Raw genomic sequence first — 21,136 nt, forward strand, 5'->3', positions numbered from 1 at the left:
ACCTATTTTCATTTAAAACTGTATGCAAAGCTTTTAAAAGAGAGTTTTTCTTCATCAAGTGAGGGCCTGTAATAAGGCTTTTTAACCATAATCTTTAAATTCATACTTTCTGGTACAAAGACTTCCTAACACCATTGATTACATCCAATTTATTGTAACATTGAAAGTTGATTATAATTTATTTATTAATTCTAAATACTTAAAATAATAAGATTTAAGAACTTGTCATATTTGAATAGATGCCACATAAATAAATGCATGAATAAACGTATGGATCTTTAAATGAGAACACAAGCAATCATGACTAACTGTAACATGTAAAATATGCACATTTTAATGAATTCTGACATAATCAAATAATCATGATTTTCACAATCTGTTTTATTAGTTTGGTAGAATATTTAAGTTGTAATTCATGAAAGATATGTAAATGAGCGTAGAAAAGAAGGAACCAATATCATGGGATAAACCATGGAATGGGAGAATGGGCTGTAATTAAGTAGGGAGGGAAGGTGGATCACAAGAGAGTGAGAACATTGAGAAAACAAGTGCAAGAGGGAGAGGAGGAGAAAGGGTGAAGGATGGATACGTGTGTGCAGGGAGGGAGGGAGAAAGAGAGAGAGAGAGAGAGAGAGGGGAACGTAAAGAAGGTGCACGAGTGAGAGGAGCGAGCCCGACAAGAGATGAAGCAAGCAAGTAGGGGGGGGGCGGGCGAAGAGGGGCGGGAGAAGGGGGTACACCGCACGGGTATGGGTGCCTGATGAAATGGCATGGCGTCGATGGAGTTCAAGGCTGCGCACACTCCATTTATCGTTCATTCCTCTTCCTTCTTATTCTTCTTCTTCGTCGTCTTCCACTCTCTCCCTGCCCCAGTCCTCGGCTTCCTCCTGGCTCCTCCTGGCTCCTCCTCCTCCTCCTCTCCTTTTGTTCCTTCTCCGTGTCCTGTGGTGCCCCTTGACCCATCCTGGCCAGCTCCTTTTCCCCGCGATGGAGGGGTTTCAAGAGGAATTTTCTTTGGGCGAGTGCCTGGATGTCCTCACTGCTGCTGGTCTTCGAACCGGCGATGTGAAGAAGCGGTTCGTTAATTCTCCTCGATTAGTATTTATGATCTGATGAATCTCCGTCCTGCTCTGTTTCTTTTCCGTTGAATCCAGAACTCCTGCCTTGATCCCTGTGTGTCCTGATTTAGCATAGCTTTCCGTCATTGTCCACGTGCTTACAAGGGTTTTTGGTTTTTGGGTGCCAAGGCATTTGGTGCATGCGGATGGAGATTATCATCGAGCTGTGCACGTCTGGCTGTTCGTGGAGAGCACGCAGGAGTTGGTGTTGCAAAAAAGGGCGGATTGCAAGGATTCGTGGCCAGGGTTGTGGGATATTTCTAGTGCTGGCCACATCTCTGCTGGGGACACTTCGCTCCTCACTGCTAGGTGATAATTGCAATTTGCAACCGCAAAATTTCCATGTTGTTGTTGTTGCATGATCTCAAATCCCTCAATGTGCAAGTCACAGTAAGCTTGAGATTTATTTAGTCCCTTGGCCACAGAATTGGCATCTACAGAGAGACTCAAACATGAGTTGAAGTTGTCCAACTGCAATCAGTCTCGTTTAGACAAATTCTGATGCGGAGTTTGTTGAATTGGTGGCAGGAGAGAGCTTCAGGAGGAACTCGGTATCACCTTGCCGGCTGATGCGTTTGAGTTTCTGTTCGATTATCTCCAAGAATGGTTAGTGGAGAATTTATCATATCTCTAGTTATGTGGATATGCATAGTACACGTGTACATTCATAAGTAAACGTTTGTAGATGGGGCAGAGGATACTGTCGAGGACTGTGATTCCGTCCTACAGAAGGCTACGTATTGTTCTACAGCAGTACTTTGAGATCTTTCGTTTTTACGATGGATTCAGTATTTCATAAGTCTTGGATAGTCTTGGCCAGAATTCTGGGGAAGTTTATTTTCTGGGTGTTCAGTCTGAGTGTGACTTGTGTTATTGTTGAGCACAGTGTTATTAATGGTGGCAAGTATATCAACAACGAATATAATGATGTGTACCTTGTGACGTTGGTGGACCATATTCCAGTGGAGGCTTTCACCCTTCAGGTTCAAATAATCTAACCTTAACCTGCGTCTGAGGGAAAGATAGCGTCTCATGGCAATCGCAGCCAAGCGAAAGAATCAGTGGACTGTTCGGAGTTGAATCATCGATCATTGTAGGTTATTAGGTGATTGGTTCTTTCTTTCACTTGTCGATTGAATGGTTGTTTCGAGAATTTTGGTTGATATTTGTAGGAAACAGAGGTATCAGCTGTCAAGTATATGAAGTGGCAAGATTATGAAGACGCCGTGAGAAAGGAGGATTCTTCGTACGTACCATGTGATGTGGATGGAGGTTACAGTGCGTTATTTTCGGCTCTACGAAGAAGGTGAGACAACAGATAATCGCCTTTTTACTCCGTTTCCTCGACCTTGTGTGTGTAAGATTCAGTTTTGTCTTGACTGCATTTGTGGCTTTCAGGTACGAAGTCGATACAAGTGCTAAACTTGAAGAATTACAAATGCACATCAATCGTTATGTTCCTGTTGAAATTCACGGAGAGGTTCGTGGATGAAATCCTTTCTCAAGTTCCTCTTTCAATAACATAATAATAATCGCGTTGAGCTTAATCACTTCTGATAAGATGTGAATTATATTCTTCTTTTCATGTCCTGATCAGTTTTTTTTTTTTTTTTTTTTTGATACTTTGCATACCCTGTTTGCAAAGAATTACAACATGGAATATCACATGTGGAAGTGGCATGCTCTTGGGTCACCTCTCAGTGTTCAGATGTCATATAATCAACCTATGAGTCACTTTTTGAATATTCCAATACTTTAGTTGTTATGTTGTGGGATTCCAACAAACTCCGTGTGAGCTTAAACCATCATGGGGAACTGAGTTTATGGTTGTTCAGACTACAGGACTCAGCAAAGGGGATTTGCTTGCATTGTCAGACACCATACGTGCTGCAAAACTGCTGGATCGCATTTTTCTTGAGCAGGTAATATTATTTCATGAAAACTTTATCAGAAATGGCGTTACTTAGAATTGTTGCAAAAATTTGAGCAATGTTTTAACCAGGACCTTTGTCGAGCAGGAATGGGCAACCAATCCGGCTTTAAAAGATTCGCTTCAGGCAGCGTCTGGGAAGTCAGAGCTGGACAGGCTGAAGTTTGCGTATTACCTGATCAATAAGAGCCCATGGTATGTAGTTTGAATACTCCTGGATGTTGATTTGAGCATTTTATTTTGTGCGACTTACTGAAGAGCTCGTCGTTACCACCTCAAAATGTTTCTGTTGTAAATTGTTCATGTGAAGGCTTTTGAATGCGTGTTTGGGAAAGTAGCGTCGGCAAGGTTCTGCTTCCTCGTAATTAAAGTAATATTGTTAAAGCTGTTGTTAGCACAGTAGTTGTGTGCTTCATGTGGTGATGGACCCTGGAAAGGAGGATCGGTGCAATGGCTATTAAACCAGCTTTCTCACAGGGGGATCTTTGATGCACGTGGCTATGTCTATTATAGGCCCTGCCAACGAAGATAGTGAAGATTAAAGTGTCTGCGCAGGTCAATCCTGGATGAGAACGACGCTTTCCTTACTACTGCAGACTCGGCCATTCAAATCGCGGAGGGTGCAGTTGATGAATCCGTCACGTGGGGTGGAAAAGTTCGCTACAGGGCAGCATTTCCTGTTGAGAAGGCGCCTGGTGCAAATTTCTATCCAGTAGATATGGACAAAGAGGTAGACTTGAGTGGCTTTCATCAGATGTTCCCACTTCTTTCCTTTCCTTTTTGCAAGTATAGTTAAGCATCAGGAGAAGTTAGCGTGGTAAAAATTGTATAATATTTTCATAGTAAGCGCCCGACATGAAGAACTCGTACGCTGAGTATTTTCTGATAGTATATTTCTCTTAGGAATTCCAAGCTTGGAAAGATGGACTTGACAAGGGACAACAAGCTGATGCCACTTCCTTCTTCACAACCATTCGTAGATCAGGTGATATTCATGATGCAGATGGTGCCAAGGTTCATGATCTCAAAATTGTACCCTATTCTAAAGAATATGCGACAATTTTAAAGGAGGCCTCATATCTCTTGCACAAAGCTGGGGACTCTGCAGAGAATCCAAGGTATTCGAATAACTAACCAATTCTTTGCGTTGATTGTACATTCCCTTATTGCTTTTCGTGTTTGCCATGTATACTTGGAGTGGAAACCTAAAATACTTGTTAGTGCTTAACTTTTAACGAGCTCAATCGCTAAGTTATTTTTTACCATGTGTTTGGATGTTGCAGTTTGAAGCGGCTGCTCAAAGCTAAAGCTGATGCATTTCTATCAAATGACTATTATGAGTCTGATATTGCTTGGATGGAGCTTGTATGTCTTTTTAAACCTGAGTATCAGTGACATTGTTTAATATGGTACTAGTTCAAAGATAAGTTGTTTGTTGTCCATCATGGCTGTTGAATATGTCCATGTTTCATGTTATTAGGGCAAGTTCAGCGTTGTTTGTAATTCATTGAGAAGTTGTAGAAAATTGAATTGAATAGTGTTCCTTATTCTTTTTCTCATTGGATATTTATTTTACTTAATGCTTGTAGAATCTGCATTTAATTAGAATATTGTAATCAGTATGATAAATGAATTTCAAATGAGTATTCCCTTAGTACTGCCATTTGATTGCTTACGTAGCTAACAGTTAGTTTATTTTTGTAAGTGGATAACTTCTCACCAGTTTTTGTATTTTTGTAGTTACTTCCATCTTTTATTGAAATGTTTGTGTGTGGTTGTGGTTCGTTTTTCATTATAGTCAACAAATAATTAATTATATTCCTACTGAGGAATCAGAACATGGTTCTGGCTATCACAATGGCTCGTGTGCCGTTATGTATAGGATTCTCCTCTGGATGTAACTATTGGCCCATATGAAACATATGAAGATGGGCTCTTTGGCTACAAGGTATTTTCTATGTGCTCCATTCTTCCAGTCTCGTTGATTAACATATTCTTACTGCTCTGGGGCTTTGCAATAATCACCATTCTTTGCTTTTGATATGTTTACTTTTGTTTACTTAATTGGTCAGCTTATGGAGATAATATTTTCTTTTTTTGCGCGCAGGCTACATTTGAGGCCTTCATTGGGATTCGGGATGACGAAGCCACCCAACGATTAAAGCTGTTCTCTCATAACCTTCAGGTGCGAGCGAGGCTTTGATTCTTTAAGCGTTGATTTTTTTTCTTCTGAATTTATGAATGGTGTATTTTGTCATTTTGCATAGTATGAAATATTCTTAATTACATGAATACGGAAGACTGCATTATATTATATTTTAATATACTATATTGTATATTTTGTCTTATGTTTTGTTTGGTTTTTTCTTTTATTATTATTTTTGGTTTTTTCTTTTACTAGAAATAAAGTGTACATGAAATGTGGACAGAAAATGCTTAGGAGGTGTGAAATTGCAGGAAATGGAAGATAACCTGCCTATGGATGACGAGTACAAATCGAAAACTGTCACCTTTTCTCCCATCCGCGTTATACAACTGCTCTACAACAGTGGGGTATGCTTTTAGACATCTATAATACTGTCATCTTCTTGTCAATGTTGCAAACTCTCCGCTCGTCCACCTCGTACTAAATCGAGACAATAATCGCGGGGTACAATGCAGGACGTGAAGGGGCCTCAAACTGTGGCCTTCAATTTGCCCAACGATGATAGGATTGTGAAAGAGCGTGGAACAGCTATGGTTATGCTCAAAAATATCTCCCAAGCCAAGTACTAGGCCTGACCTGTTATGTTTCTCTAATCCGTTGCAGTCTATCCGTTCATTTACTATTAGTGAATACTAAAGGTGTCACTGGGGTTTCGAGCGGGGAAATAATTGTGATTGAGTTGCAATATCCGTTTTAATTGAGCCATTCTATTATTGTACCGCAGGTTCGACTACATATTACTTCCAATTGCTAATGTTTGTGTGGAGGCGTCGCAAAGGGGAGCTGTTGATTTTGACTCGTTTTTTACTCACACAATTTGCCACGAGTGCTGTCACGGGATTGGTCCTCATAACATAGTGACACCCGATGGTCGAGCATCAACAGTTCGCCTGGTTTGACCCCATTTGACTATCATATGCCATGGTTGCTTACAATCCAGACTAGTCGACATACCAGAATTGGCTCTACTGAAAGTACGCGTGGACTTGACTTAACAGGAACTGCAAGAGGTTTATTCCGCGATTGAAGAAGCCAAGGCAGACATTGTAGGACTCTGGGCTTTGCATTTCCTGGTTGACAAGGTACAATTTAACCTTCAATACTATGTATTGAAAATTCTAAAGAATTGAGATGTATTTAGTACCAGGTGATCTAACAGCATGTTTACATAGTTGATTGTCTGCAAAGGTATTGGTCGAAATAGTGGTGATAGCAACCTGCCTTTCGCTTTTTTCAACCTGCTGACAAGCATTGTGTTGCAGGGGTTGCTGCCCAGAAGTTTGGAGAACACGATGTACGTTTCCTTTTTGGCTGGTTGCTTTCGGTCCATTCGTTTCGGACTGGAAGAGGCTCATGGGTAATCTTAAACTTGACCTTTAGCATCATTGACACTGGCTACGTAGCAAGTCTTCAAAATTATTACTTCCACTAATGTTGGGATCATGGTCGTCATGAATATCAGGAAAGGACAAGCGCTACAGTTCAACTTCATCCTAGAGAAGGGTGGATTTTCGTATCATCCAGATGGCACATTTTCTGTTGATTACACCAAGGTACATATATATTTCGCTTGAGTGGGAAAGCATTGTTCAATTAAAGTCTTGGTGAAGCAGTGTGAGATTTGTTGGTGTCGCTGGTGCTGTGCAGGTGAGGCAATGCGTGGAAGATTTGAGCAGGTTAATATTAACAATAGAAGCGAAAGGAGACAAAGCAGGGGCAGAAGCTTTGCTAGCGAAATATGCCGCTCTCACGCCTCAATTGCAACAGTCCTTCGATGCTTTGCAGGATGTGCAAGTGCCCGTGGACATATTTCCTACTTTCAAATTGTTGGACGATATAAAACTGTAACAAGTATGACATTTTTTTTTGTAAGGATAGGCATCTATTCTTTGAAAGTGAAAAGCCAATTAATCCGAAAGTCAAACGCAAGCTGGAATGAGGTCTTTATAAAGTTGCAATAAATATGACATTTATGCGGCTGGAAAGCTGTAATCTTGCGTAGCCACGGGGAATGTAAGCTTTACATTAACATAGTGTGTTTCAGCTCTCTTGATGGTGCTTATAAATCTTTAATTGCGGTTTTGAATAACTTTTGTCATTCTACAATTAGTTTTACTATCGACAAGCCAATAGTCCCATTTCAAATGATTGAATAGCAATCATCACATCACACTCTGTTCTCACAAAAAAAGAAAAAAGAAAAAAGAAAGTACGTTGAATAACTATTGCAGTCTGATTAATGTAGATGGGACACGCACAATACAGCTGAGATATTTTCTGAATGCACTTTACACCGAGTGTTCACAATTGTAATATGGCGCATTTCTAAAAATACCATTTCAGCTTTGAAACAAAATGTAAAATATATTATAAAAAAAATTTGTATAAGCATTGCAATACAAAAAGTAGAATATATTATAAAAAAAATCCATTCTGAATGCAGATATTAATCAATAAATTACATTTTTAAAAATAATAATAAAATGTTAATCAAATTTTTCTTTTTAATATAACAAGATTATTTTTATACTTTTGATTTTTCAAAATGTACATAATTATGCATAAAGATGCAAAAATACAATTCTAAGGAATACAATTCAGTTAATATAGATTAAGATCACTCTCTTGAAATTTTTCATTCAACTCTATCAAGTATTATTTTTCACTTGTTTTAGTATCTCATGTTCTTGTAGAGCAGTTTTTCCTATCAAATCAATATATTATTTTGTTTAAATATTTTTTATAGAAATTTAAGAAAATTAAATATATACTAATTATGTAGTTTATTTAAGCTCAACAATCAATTTCCTCTTTAACACAATATATGAAAAAATAAAATAAAATTTCCACATAAAAACATCAATCATTTTTTAAATATCTAAGTTTGAATAAAGTCAGTGTTGTACTTATTTGAACATTTTATGTCTTACTAGTCATAGTAAGAGAATGTGTTGCTGGGAATCATTGACACTCTAGCCTTAGCCATCTACTTCCAAATTGATATGGGCAAGTCCTTTGCAACTTGCTCTAGATTGGCAGTCTAAGTTTTGCCATCCCAAATAGACTCCAAGGCAAATTTGAGCTCCATCTTGGAGCACATGTGGAAGTATCTGATTATAAGGGAAGCTATAGTTTATGATTTAATTAAGAACATCTACAAACCATGAACAGTTTCTATTAGTCTAAGGGATTGTATGAATATTCACACACACTAATTACCAAGTGCATAAGAAACAATTCTATTATTTTTATGTGTCAATGTACCAACCAGCAAGCTAAAGGATAACATTTACATCTCAGAACATGTCTAACACCTTCCCATTGCCATACAACTTCTTATTCAAAGATAGAGGGTCCTTGGCCAATTGCTGGAGTGGATGGAGTGTTACAAATGTCAACTATAGGGTTAGCAATGCCATGAGTCCAGTGATGAATTGCACCACCATTGGTGAGCACCAACACTAGTGCCTTAACATTTGCATCAAATTTTACAGCAAAATCATTTTGCAGAGAGTATATATATATATACATATATATACTCAATATACGATTATATAATCATAATAAAGTACAATTATATCTACCAATAAATAAATTTATTTTGATTATATACATATATATACAAAGGACCTTCAATTAAAGAGGTTATTTTTAGATTTTTGATGTAGTTTCAAATCTTTGGTAATACGACATAAGTTTTATCTTGAAAAAATATAAATATAATTTAGAGGTAAGAAAGAATAAAATTTTGAGAGTACTGAAATCAATCATCAAAATATGTATCAACTAATTCTTTTCTTGCTTTATTTTATATTTATTTCAAATAAAATAATGTTTATATATATATATATATGTGATTAAATATAGATGCAAGAATTTACTCATTTTCATCATGTAACATATTAATTTAAATCTTTTTTTCAATTAATTTTTTTTGATAAAATGGTTATTTTTATAAACAAAAAATTGATGAGTTATTAATTTTTTAATAAAGACTATATGTTGAAGAGGCTATTGACCAAAGTGGTTAAATATTCTGATGTTCAAATGAATTGATATTTTTACCATCTTTTGTTTTCCACACACACACACACATATATATATATATATATATATATATATATATGTTTTCCAGATCAGTTGGGCTCCCTCCCTCCAGACCCATTCACTTCCCTGGCGTGCCATGCCATGTCAGGGAAAGGGGGGGGGGGGGGGGGGGGGAGAAGGAAGGAAGGAAGGGGGAAGAAGAGAGACAGAGAGAGAGAGGCCAGGCAGGACATGGGAGAATAATAATAATAATCAGCAGCAGCAGCAGAGGGGTCCCTTATTCTTCCCCTTCCCTTCCTGGATGCCACATGCATATACTCCACTGGAATGGGAATGTAATGGTCATGGTAATAGTGCTGATGAAGAAGAAGAACAGCAACCACAAAAACAACAAAGAGTGAAAGTAGGATTCCAGTGAGACAGACAGAGAGAGAGCAGGGGAGAGCATGGGAGGGGAGGGGAGGGGAGGGGAGGGATTTTGGGGAGAAATGGAAGACAAAGTGTGGCCCTGCCCAGCCCTCTTGGAACTTGTGCACCCCCGCCCCTTCTTCACCCTTCTTCACTGTAGTACTAGTAGTACTCTTGGTCCTCCTCCTCCTCCCCCTCCTCCTCCTCCTCCTCAGTATAATATATTTTACATTCATTCTACCATTATTCTACACACCCCCCTCATTCCCATTCCAGCTCTCTACCTCCACCCTCCAGTCTCTTTATTGAACCTTTAATTTGTCTGTCGTTCGTTCGCCCCTCCCTCCTTCCCTCCCTTGCACCATCTGCGTCCTTCCCCTCCATCCCCATCATGCCTACTATTCAGATTGCTGCTGCAGGCCATGACACTATCTTGGAATCCATTCCTGATTTTGCGATTGCATTCCGTTCTGCAACCACCGAGTGAGCCATCCCTTATATCCTCGTGAGTACTATTTTACCACCATTTCTGTATCCCTCCTCCTTTGCTCATTTCTACTGCTCACTGCGTTGAATTTCGCCTGTTCCCTGCCGGCCTGGTCTTCCTCACATGAATCATGCTTACAGCCTCGCTTTGTAGTTCACCATGTAAGCCATGCCGACTACAGACCAGTCTCCTGTGGTGATTGAGATGGTCTCTGGTTGAAGATTGTGCTTGCGTGACAGCAAAGATAGCACAGGATGTAGTGGCGATGGTTTTCAAGTTGAGGAAAGCCGATTTAAGTGTGCAATTCGTGGAGCTAAAGACTTTGTAGACATCTTCTACCAAAGTTGTGCACTTGCCGAGGGCTTGTCGAGCCCTTGCAGATTGCCTACTCAGATCCTCTTCTTGATTGTGCACATGGGGTAATAATTGGTGTGTAAAACGTTTGTTGGATTTAGAAGTCCCCGTTTCGTCTATGCATCAACACTGAATCCTATCGCAGCAATACATGTCAGCGCTGGCCTTCCTCCATTTAATTAACTTGTTTATTTGGTTTCACGTCGGTGTACACTTTGTGCAGCTTTTCAATTGTCTAAGCGTGCTCTCCTGCTGGTTGGATGTAGCAGTCAGCTAGAGTCCATAATTTTTGGCTACCCCCACTCTCGGATCTTCTGCAATACATATACAAGGTAGATTCTTTCCCTACTGACATTCCAACTTAGAGGTTACTTTCACTTAAAGAGCAACATCTCGGACTTCTTAAGCTGTGGGTAACCCTGGTAGTAGACTGCTGGGTGATTCTACCAAGCCAGGTTGTGAACTCACCCAATTGCCTGGCAAAAACATGCCATACTCATTACATAATCCACGATCAAACCAACTCTACCCCACTTCTAGAGTAAGATGGTTGCAGAACAGCGTCATACGGTCCTTTAAACATCGGCTACACCTGCTGGAATAGAAGTAGAGCGTTCATGATTACAACTCTTCTGTCACAGTAAAACTAAAGTTCATATGTAAAATTCTGGTTCCGGTGCCAATTTTCACAAGTTGGTCATGAAAACATTTGTGCAATTCCTGAGTATTTGAGCATTTATGGTGTCCGAGGAATACCTATATGCACGTTGGGTCCCGCTGTAATTTCGCATTTCTTGAACAAGGTTGCCAATCTCAACACGAGTGTTCGCATCACGGCTGAGGTTTTATTTGTTGTCATTAAATATTGATGTTGAACAGAGTAAATCAGTTGCAAGTTCTTTGCAAATTTGCTTTGACGTGGACAGAGCGAGCTATTTGCGAACATGTTGATTAATTTCCCACATCCCGAGAGAGCCACCAACAGAACATAGGACTTAGATTTGGTCAAACTTGTTTCTATTCGGACAATTCGGATCAAAATCAGTGACAATATTCAGATGAACGTGGCTCTAGAGACAGGGGTATGCTTCTGAAACTTCCTTTAGCTTACAAGTATTTCCAGTCAATGGTGATGGGGCATGGGCAGAGGTCATATATTTGGTGATGCACAGTGGAATTCGACTTGCAGTGCTCATCAACTCTGTTTCAAAACCATTGCTATTAAGCCGGCTCGAGTGCTTACAAATTATGTAAGGGTTACGCGGATGCCCGCACAGAGGCTTTGATCTCCATTCGCGAGATTAACATTCCGTGTATGTATTATTTCATTTATTGAGGCTACATTTTGAGAGAGCTGAAAAGTTGTTGCTTTGGAATCTCAGAATATTAGCCATGCAGAAACCTGGTCATTTTTGTCATCCGTCTCCGAATATCCTTTTCCATTTTCTTATTCAGGTAGTTTCACAGAGTTCCATGGATGCGAACCCAAGATGGGCTTGACAACTGAACCAGCTCTTGAGCTTTGTAATCGATTGATTACAAGTACTACGCAGGTTTTGGTCTTCGCTTGGCCTCGTGCTACGGCGGGCATAGTAACTTTTGTTTTGTAACGTGCAGAGGAACAAAAACCCAATGGAGCGAAAACCAGTATGCATTCCTATTTCATTGCATTTAGGTTGAAATATGAGATAGCTTCAGTTATTCTTGCTACCATGCTTTTAAATGATCGCCACAAACGAACATATAATGTTACCAGTTGCATTACCACGACAATTATGCAGGTGGTGGTGATGAACGTAAAAATGTGTTGTCCTAAATGCGAAGAGAAGGCAAGAGAAGAATGCCAGGAAGTTTCAGGTAGGTCGGTTAAATACTATCTTCTTGCTGATATTAAATGGATTTGGACAGTATCGCACATAGGATTGCCAAATGTGAGGTAATTTGAGAATCCACAAATTGAGAGCCGATGATGTGAAACAGGAGTGGTGAGGGTCATTACGGAGAGGAGCGAGAGCAAAGTGACGGTGTATGGTCAAGCCGATGCAGATGCCTTGCTCAAGAAAATGAGGAGGCATCTTGACAAGCACGCAATGTTTTGGCGCACTCTCGACGGGGCAGAGGTTGCGCATCCATTACTTTCCGTTGATCCCCCGGCATTGCATGCTCAAAGTCGTACTGCAGGATTGGAACACAAAAGCTGTCCAAAGTTGAGAACTGACATTCCTTCTTCAGTTGATACAAAGGATGGGAGACCGCTTGTGCAGCCTCGAGAAGTACACCAGGTCGAGAGAGAGACCAGGGGGAGTATACAGAATACTCAAGATAGATCGCCTGTTCCTCGGGATACGCACGGTCATGGCGAGTTCCCTGGAGCTGGAAAGCATGGGCACGAAGGCCCTCAGAAAGTTGTCTTTGTTCACGCCGACGCTTCAGTCGATCCCTTGAGAGCTCATGCAACTGATCCTCATGATGGAAACATTAGGTCTATTGCAGCCCATGAGCCACCTGATGCAATGCATTCTAATACATCACCTCGTGGTAAGCAACTCTCAGGTTCTTCTGTGATGCACTCAGTTGCCACAGATCCTCGTGAAGGGCGCCCACTCACACCGCCTTACGGAAGGCCCATGGACCCTCGCGAAATGCAGCGACCAGTTCATCCCCGAGATGAAATGCGACCAATTTACCACACTTGTGATGGAAGCCCCTTCGACCCACATGCCACGAGATCTACTGACCGTCGTGATCAGCTGCCACTCATGGATCCCCACATGAGAAGACCAGCTGAATCAGTAGACCATCGAGAAATGATGCGTCCAGCTGACCCTCGAATGACGAGGACCATCGACCCACGTGATATGCGCACAGTGGATCCTCGCAAGACCGATCCGCGTGATGAGAGATCAATAGGGGCTACAAGTTATAGGCGTGCACCAGAGCAACATCCTCGATCAGGCACGAGAGTTCCGGAGTGATTAGTTCCGGTTCGAACTGGACGGGACTCACGAGAGCTCAACTTAATATCCAGCGATCCTCGAGAACCACGATTAAGCCCAATTAGAGGGCAATATCCTGAGCAGAACAGGCCTCTAAGTCCTCGCGAACAAGATCAGCACTTGTCACGAAGTCCAAGGCAGGCACTTGATCACGGTCCCCGTAGTCCAAGGGATTATCATCAACCTGATTACGCTCAGCGCGAGTCCTCTCGAGAAATGTTAGGACCTCAGTACGGGTCACGGGGCTTTAGTGAAGGCACTGGCCATGCTTCGCGAGCATCAGATAGGGCGAGGGTGCCAGGGACCATGCCCGCTTACAGAACCGTGGACCCTCGTGTAGCAGCGGCATATGAATTCCAAGGCTATAGCGAACCTCGAGGCGAGCATGCATATCCCCGAGGGAGTGCAGGCGGACCCTCAGAAGTACCGCCACAGGTGCGTACATATGGCGACTTTGAGCCAGGAGAGCTGGATATGACTTTGCGGGAGTTGCATCAAGACATGACTGAATTGGATGGTGAGCTTCGTCGCCTGGGGCATGACATTGGGCGATTCTTGCCAGATGGGTTCCTACGACAGTACGCCCCGCAGCACAGTGAGTCCCGGAGGAGGGAAGCGGATCCCCGAGACCATCAACCCAAACAGAACTACTACAGTGATTACAAGCCCAGCCAAAATTATCAGCCCGGCCCTCTCTCCTCTCAGGAAATAGACGAGGTCCCCATCACCAACCCCAACTACAAGAAGCACATCAACAACCGTGCAGATCAGTATTAATAATTTTAATCCCCTTTTTGTCTCTTGCTCTGCTGCTGTTGCTTCCCATTCCCTATTTGCACGTCGTGAACATCCTGTGTTTTTGTAGAGCAGAAACATCAAAGCCGAATGAATGGCTTAGTGGAGTCCTCTCCATATTTTATATTCTGTGCCCTACATGATTTCCACATCGCCTTCATTACTTATCTGCCCACTTGAACACATCTCATGAAGCTCTACGGCTTAGAAAACGTGCAGATATCACTCTGCTCCTAATTTTGTACGAGCATCCTACGCTGCAAGTTCTGTCAATAATCAAATTGGTGATGTTTCGAGATCAGTAATCTGCCAATTTCGGTTTCGATTTTGAAATTCGCGCTGTTCCTGTACATAAACAAGTCACATCTGTCAATTGAGGTAAACTGGTCCAGAATTGGCAGTTAACTACATCAAGAAGTAAATTCGTAAATGATTGATGACTGTGAGTTGATAAACAACTGACTCTACATCCAGCATTGGTTGATGGAAAAACAATAACGTGCATATTCTCGTGTAGTCAATGCTCTAATTATTGTATCAAATTTTAAACTAAATATAGGAAGTTTGTGCTTCCGTTTCAACAAATCTATTTCACATGTTTTGCAAGATTTACATGTCAACATTTCGAAACTCTAAATGCCAAGGATAAGTTTGAAGCTTTAGTATATAATATATTCGTAGGTTAGTGTCTAACCTTGTTGTACAGCTTAATAGAATGACTTTTTTTTTTTTTATAAAATGGGGTTTCCATTTTAATAACCAAAATAATGTACATAAATTTTATACATATCATTTAATATTCAATATTCAACAAATTGGAGCAAAACACATGTTTAATATATTATCTTAACATTAAAAATATCTTCTTTTTTAAATGATCATATCTATGCAATGTTTAGTTGCTTGCTTTATATTATAAGAGATTAAAGTATCTAATGGGTAAATAATATAATTATTAACATGATTATTTTTTTATTTTTCTAATTGTGTATCATACTTATATCACATTTTCTAAAAAGAGATGACTACTAAATCTACCAATCAAAAATTCATCACAATAACATAAAAATTACCATTTATATACTAGATGGTTTGTATAAAATTTTGTTCTCTAATTATGTAACATATAAAGTTGCAACCAATTGCCATTTAAGCTTTTATATAATTTTTTTTAACAATTAATTATTTACAAATTCTATCTACATACAATTTAAAAATAATATTACACCTCTTTAATCTTATTATTTTTATATTATTCAATTATGATATAAAAATTAATAAACAATGTTAAAATGATTAAATCCTTACTTTTCTTTTCTATGATAAATTTCTTTAATAGTAATAACTATTTTTTCTTAATTCATTTTCTCGGAGTTGCAGATACCATTTTAAATTTAAGTTCTGTATAAATAATGTTACTATGGCTATTTGGCTACTGAAATTTCAGTTAATTTTTTTTGCCTTAATTTGTTTGCATTTAAAGATAATGGTTTTTAAATTATATAAAATTTAAATGTTTATATTTACTTAAAATTAGTATTAAAAATATAGGATACTTTATATTTTAATTATATCATATTTCTTTAATACAACTAAGTTATTTTTTTATTTAATAATTATACTTATATCCTTAAACGTTTGTACATGTCCATAAATTTATAAATGAAACTATAAATTTAATATTTTTGGTATTCTTTTTTCCTAACATAATTAAATATTTTGATTTATTTATTATTAAAAAAATATATTCTTTGACATACTATATGTTGAGAAATTATGAATTTGTAGAACACAACATGGTAAAAACTGTTATGACTTCTCTCAACAGTATTAAAGATGGTAGTCATGGCCAATTTATCGTCTTTACATTTTGCCAACTATTTATGTATCTGTCAAATTTAATTTTAGTTTATGCCCCCTCACATATCTAATTTTTGAATATAATTATTAATTAAGAAATTTCATATAAATATAATTATTATAGTTTTATTTTTTAAAAAACATTATGATATTTTGAACACAATGCAAAAACGATGCAGATATTGATTAGTGATTTTACCTTAATCTTTTAGAATGCACATATCTAAAACTTTTACTGTGTACATCTTGTATCACACAAAAATATACAACACACCACTATTATAATATAAAAATCTGTAGTTAAAAAACTGATTCATGATAAATCCTGTTATTTACAAAATCTTTAGAACAGGTAAAATATTATGTAATGAAAAATATTGAAATAAAATAAAACATGGCAATGTCGCATTAAGACAAAAATTAAATTGATAAAGTTTACCATGACTAATATTAATGTTTCAAGAACTTTAATCATCTATTAGTTAATTCTTATGTGTGTTTTATATATTTATTAATTCATTTACTATATTTATTTTATTTTTCACTATCAATGAAAATTTTTCAAGAATGATACTCCAATGTGATCCAACACATCTGTTGAGACTTATTTCTTTTGTTTTCTTTTATTTTTTCATTTCCCTTAAGTCCAGTAACAAAACAATTGTTGTAGTACATTTATTCATTGAGAATGTTTATAAATTAATCATAGAATCCAACTTATATTAAAGTTAACATATTGGGAAGAAAGTTAGTACATATTTTTGACCAGAATAATATTTTTTATACCACTGAAAAAACTCAGCTTAGTTAGTTTCTTATCTACTATACATAAATAAATAAATAATAAAATAAAAATAATATAAACTAAAAAAACGAGATGAAACATGATTGGTATTGTACACTCATTAGGAACAATTTCTGTTTATTCAAATGAAAGAAAATGCATAATTTGTAATTTTAATTTCGAAATATGAATGAAAACTTTATAACTATTAACAAAAAGAATTACAGTAATTTTACGATAATCTATTTTTCCTTGAAAAATTTAAATATTATCCCTAACTTATTGCTGATTGTTGAAAATAATTCTCATTAAATTGAGGGTGTTGTCAATATAATACTCTATTAAAACAATCTTGTATCAAATATTCATATTAAATGTGATGAAATAGTTGTATTTCTGCAAACTACAGTTTTGTGCATTTTGAGCAGATAGACTTGATATCATTCTGTGATACATACACCATAATGCACATATCATATTCATTTGGAACAGACTGATAGCAACTGAAGGTTGATCAAGCATGGGGTTTCAAGAGGGACACATGTATAATACTGTGAAATAAACAACCACATTCAAGTAAATTTGGTAGAGTATAAATCAGGTAGGAAAAATTAGCAAAAGATTCAATACCATGTCTACCAAGGCAGATGGGGTTCAACCTACCAAAACCTACTTGGTACATTATTTTGTTTGCCTCTGAAACAGATAGGTAGTATACATTGAAAGAATGCTGCATAAGATCCCATGAGTTCAAGCAATTACCGTGAGTGAAATCATCCAAAGCGCATCTACAATAGCAGATCCGAGCATCACAAAAGTAGAAAGTTTTCAAAGTTTATGCCATGCCTCACATTCTTTCACAGTTCACAGCACAAGCTAAAACTTCAAAGCAGATTGGACCACCGCACATGCAACTAACTACTCGAGCACAAATGTAAAAAAGACGCATTTTCTCATGCGTATTCAAAGTACAAATAAATTTAGCATATACGCTTCTAAAATATGACCCGCACGTCTGCATTGATGCGACTAAACGAATGGCTTCGTGATAACAAGCCTGTACATATGACACTCACACGGCCGTTCTATGCTATTCTGCAGGGACAAACTTTGTACACAACCATGCCAGAGTGAGCAAGACACTCCACAAGCACTCCGACGTGCATGCACAATGAGCACCTGCAACGAAGCAGCTGCACTTATTGCCCTTCAATCTTCATCCATGTTGCTGATACAATCAACCCGCAATGCCATGACACACTAACTAACCTGATCACCACGGGGCCTGCACAGCCTGTTGTACTTATTCTTGAACCTGACATCCTGAAGTGAAGCAAACACTATTGCCAGGACCAGGACGCTTGAGATTGTCTTAGGCGCAACATGTGCTTTTGGCAGGACCAAGGCGGCTTGTGGACCCATCTGTAAGCGACATTCCAGATGCCTGTGCAGGTTGCGCTTTAGGTAGCTTCCTTGCTGCGGACATCATCACAAGTCAGGCCAATAGTAGAACCAAAACTCAATGACATTCCAATGAAATTACATGATATGAATGGGGTGCTTTGAGGAACGTATAGGAAACAGCTACGAGGAACAGAAAGAGAAACGCAATAAATGATCTTATTGTCCATTTAGATGATGGGACGCTAAAGGCAATCCTTCAGGTATGCGCAACTATGATGTCAAACTCAGTTCATCACCATGTAAACAAGCACAAAGATCTATATACCAAACATGGGATTAAACTGGAACCAAAGTAAATAAGGAAAGAGAGCACGTACCGATTTCGTAAAATAACTCGTTCACATTTTGAGATGTTTTGGCTGATGTCTCCATGAAGAACAGTCCATTCTCCTCGGCATAGGATTGACCCTCCTGTGATCACGACATTCTGTCAAACCCAGCCACTCACAGGAAAAACCTAATGACAGATTCAAAATACAAGGTCTCCTTCAGATGTGCGAAAGGGGAGACGAGTGTAACGAACCTCTGCCTCAATTTTTCTTTTCGAAGATAAATCAGCCTTGTTTCCCGCCAGTGCCATCACCAAATTGGGGTTGCCTGTACAATAGGCCGATCAACAAACTTGAAGACCCTTGATCGTTGAGAACGATGTTGTAAATTCGTCCAAACTAAGTTGCAAATTCATCCAACTAAACATGCTCAAACAAGCAGTATAATCCATAAAATACAAGGCAAACCAGCAAGATACAGCTCGGTACCTTGTCTTTGAAGCTCCTGGACCCATTTTTTCGCTCTCCCGAAAGAATCCTGAAACTCAGAAAAGACAATGATCATGAACTTTACAAACTTAACAAAGGCCACGCTTGAAGAAAGCGACCTTCTCATACAGGATTCATTTGTGTGACACTCGCGGCCTATAGACATTATAAGCAGATTAGCAACTGCTACACAAAGCCATCGACTTTTAATTCGTACGCCGCGAACGATTCTGTCGTTGGAACACGATTGCGCATAACGTGATGGAGGCACGGACGGACTCAGAAAGTTAGCTCAATTTCTCCCAACCCCAACTAACATCATTCTAATTCGGATCCGCATGGAAAGATAATGTGTAGCCAGAAGATGTACATCCAATTTTTAAAGACGATGCCCAAGTCAACCGACAAGGATATTATGCCGTAGATTTAATTGCAAAGAATCAGATGATTCTAAACTACATACAGAATTTGTGATGTCGTATACGATAATAGCCGCAGCAGCACCCCTGTAATACATAGGCGCAAGGCTGTGGTATCTTTCTTGTCCAGCTGTGTCCCATATCTCAAATTTCACGGTTGTCTCATTGACTGCCAATGTCTGCGTAAGAAAAGCTGCACCTATAGTGGATTCCTGCATAAATGACCCACCGCTGCTCAAATTTCGTTCAAGCTACTAAACCTATCAGGTTTATTATATTTTAATTTCTTATCATAGTGAACACTGGAGTCCAATTGCATTAGCACCAATCATGCAAGGTCCTGCAAAGACTTCCCCACAAGCATTCCTGCAGTTGCGAATTGTTTGCATGCAAATTATCGACATGTATCAGAAATCCACGCGCAGCCAGAGGTTATGCACGTAAATTATGCTTTGTATTCATTCCTGTCAAATCGCTCACTCCAGACACAAACTCCAAAACTCTACACAAAGAAACATAAGGTTCGGAAACAAATTGTCATTTAACAAATTCACCACCCTTACCTGATAATCGAAGAACTGGCCCTTCACAAAACGTAGAGCAAGACTCGATTTACCGGCTCCCATGTCTCCAAGCAAAACCTGCCACGAAATGGATACAACGGAACCCTCAGGAAAGCAACCGACACGAATCCTACTATCTGTAACCCTACGTGGAATGAACAGTACAAAGCTTGAAAAACGCCCCGAAGAGAAGAAAAAACTACTCACAAGCTTAGCTTGCATGTGATTGGCGCCGGTTGTGGCCATCGCCCTGAACCCAATTCCCGGTTCGCTGCGATCCCCCAGCAAACACCCGTGATGGGGCAGTGCAACCTCAGCAGATCCCAATTAACGAAGAAAACGAGAAGCGGGGGGAGAAGAGAGAGCACAGGATTCGGAGGGGGACAAGAGGAATAGAGTGGCAAGCAAGGAGGGGGTGGGGATGCAGAATTGCACAAGCAGGGCGTGGCATGCAGAGCACGAGGAGGAGTATTGGAGGGGGGGGGGGGGGGGTGTGAGGAGGAGGAGGAGGAGGAGCAGGAGGAGCAAAAGCAGGGGCAGAGCAGAAGCAGAGCAGGAAGGAAGGAAGGGAACGACGACGGGGAAGAAGAGAAGGCAACGGGCAAGGGGAGGAGGGAAGAAAAGGAAGAAAGACAAAGAGAGAGAGAGAAAAAAAAAAAAAAAAAAAAAAAAAAAAAAGCATCCCCCCAACACACACAGTTTCCGAAGGAGACATTGCAGGGCCCCCTGGCAATCCCCACCCACCATCGTCATCATCATCATCCTTGAAGCACCTCTCTCCCACCCGTCCTTCATTCTTCTCCTCTCATCCATCCATTTGTTCATCCTTGTACTCATCCATACATTTGTTCATCCTTGTACTCATCCATCTATTCGTTCATCCTTGTACTCATCCATCTATTTGTTCATCCTCGTTCTCATCCATCCATCCCCCTCCCTCCCTCCCT

The 21,136-nt window shown here is 39.3% G+C and overlaps 3 protein-coding genes across 4 annotated transcripts; 2 read left to right on the top strand and 1 right to left on the bottom strand.

Annotated features, from left to right (window-relative positions):
* Positions 1–869: 869 nt before the first annotated feature.
* Positions 870–7,246, top strand: LOC112282639 (nudix hydrolase 3). The gene is made up of 20 exons (XM_024520543.3): positions 870–1,076; positions 1,248–1,427; positions 1,647–1,724; positions 2,005–2,101; positions 2,291–2,424; positions 2,517–2,598; positions 2,954–3,040; positions 3,137–3,243; positions 3,604–3,778; positions 3,952–4,166; positions 4,332–4,413; positions 4,931–4,996; positions 5,156–5,233; positions 5,506–5,601; positions 5,710–5,816; positions 5,979–6,147; positions 6,253–6,336; positions 6,517–6,611; positions 6,717–6,807; positions 6,902–7,246. The coding sequence occupies exons 1-20, from the start codon at positions 988–990 to the stop codon at positions 7,100–7,102; spliced, it is 2,313 nt and encodes a 770-aa protein (XP_024376311.3). The 5' UTR covers positions 870–987; the 3' UTR covers positions 7,103–7,246.
* A 2,974-nt stretch (positions 7,247–10,220) lies between these two features.
* On the top strand, positions 10,221–14,642 carry LOC112282047 (uncharacterized). The gene is made up of 5 exons (XM_073534390.2): positions 10,221–10,357; positions 10,820–10,882; positions 12,168–12,197; positions 12,332–12,407; positions 12,531–14,642. The coding sequence occupies exons 3-5, from the start codon at positions 12,183–12,185 to the stop codon at positions 13,523–13,525; spliced, it is 1,086 nt and encodes a 361-aa protein (XP_073390491.1). The 5' UTR covers positions 10,221–10,357; positions 10,820–10,882; positions 12,168–12,182; the 3' UTR covers positions 13,526–14,642.
* A 3,278-nt stretch (positions 14,643–17,920) lies between these two features.
* Positions 17,921–20,739, bottom strand: LOC112282939 (ras-related protein RHN1). 2 transcript variants are annotated; one of them, XM_024521141.3, is made up of 7 exons: positions 20,397–20,739; positions 20,190–20,267; positions 19,671–19,838; positions 19,208–19,256; positions 18,973–19,046; positions 18,767–18,860; positions 17,921–18,461 (listed from the first exon to the last, which is right to left on the bottom strand). In XM_024521141.3, the coding sequence occupies exons 1-7, from the start codon at positions 20,433–20,435 to the stop codon at positions 18,358–18,360; spliced, it is 606 nt and encodes a 201-aa protein (XP_024376909.1). In that variant the 5' UTR covers positions 20,436–20,739; the 3' UTR covers positions 17,921–18,357. The 2 variants fall into 2 exon arrangements, with proteins under 2 accessions (XP_024376909.1, XP_090106321.1); XM_090250195.1 differs by lacking the exon at positions 19,671–19,838.
* Positions 20,740–21,136: the final 397 nt, after the last annotated feature.

This window comes from Physcomitrium patens, chromosome 5 (assembly GCF_059467195.1).
Source record: "Physcomitrium patens ecotype Gransden chromosome 5, ASM5946719v1, whole genome shotgun sequence".
NCBI classification, from domain to species: domain Eukaryota; kingdom Viridiplantae; phylum Streptophyta; class Bryopsida; order Funariales; family Funariaceae; genus Physcomitrium; species Physcomitrium patens.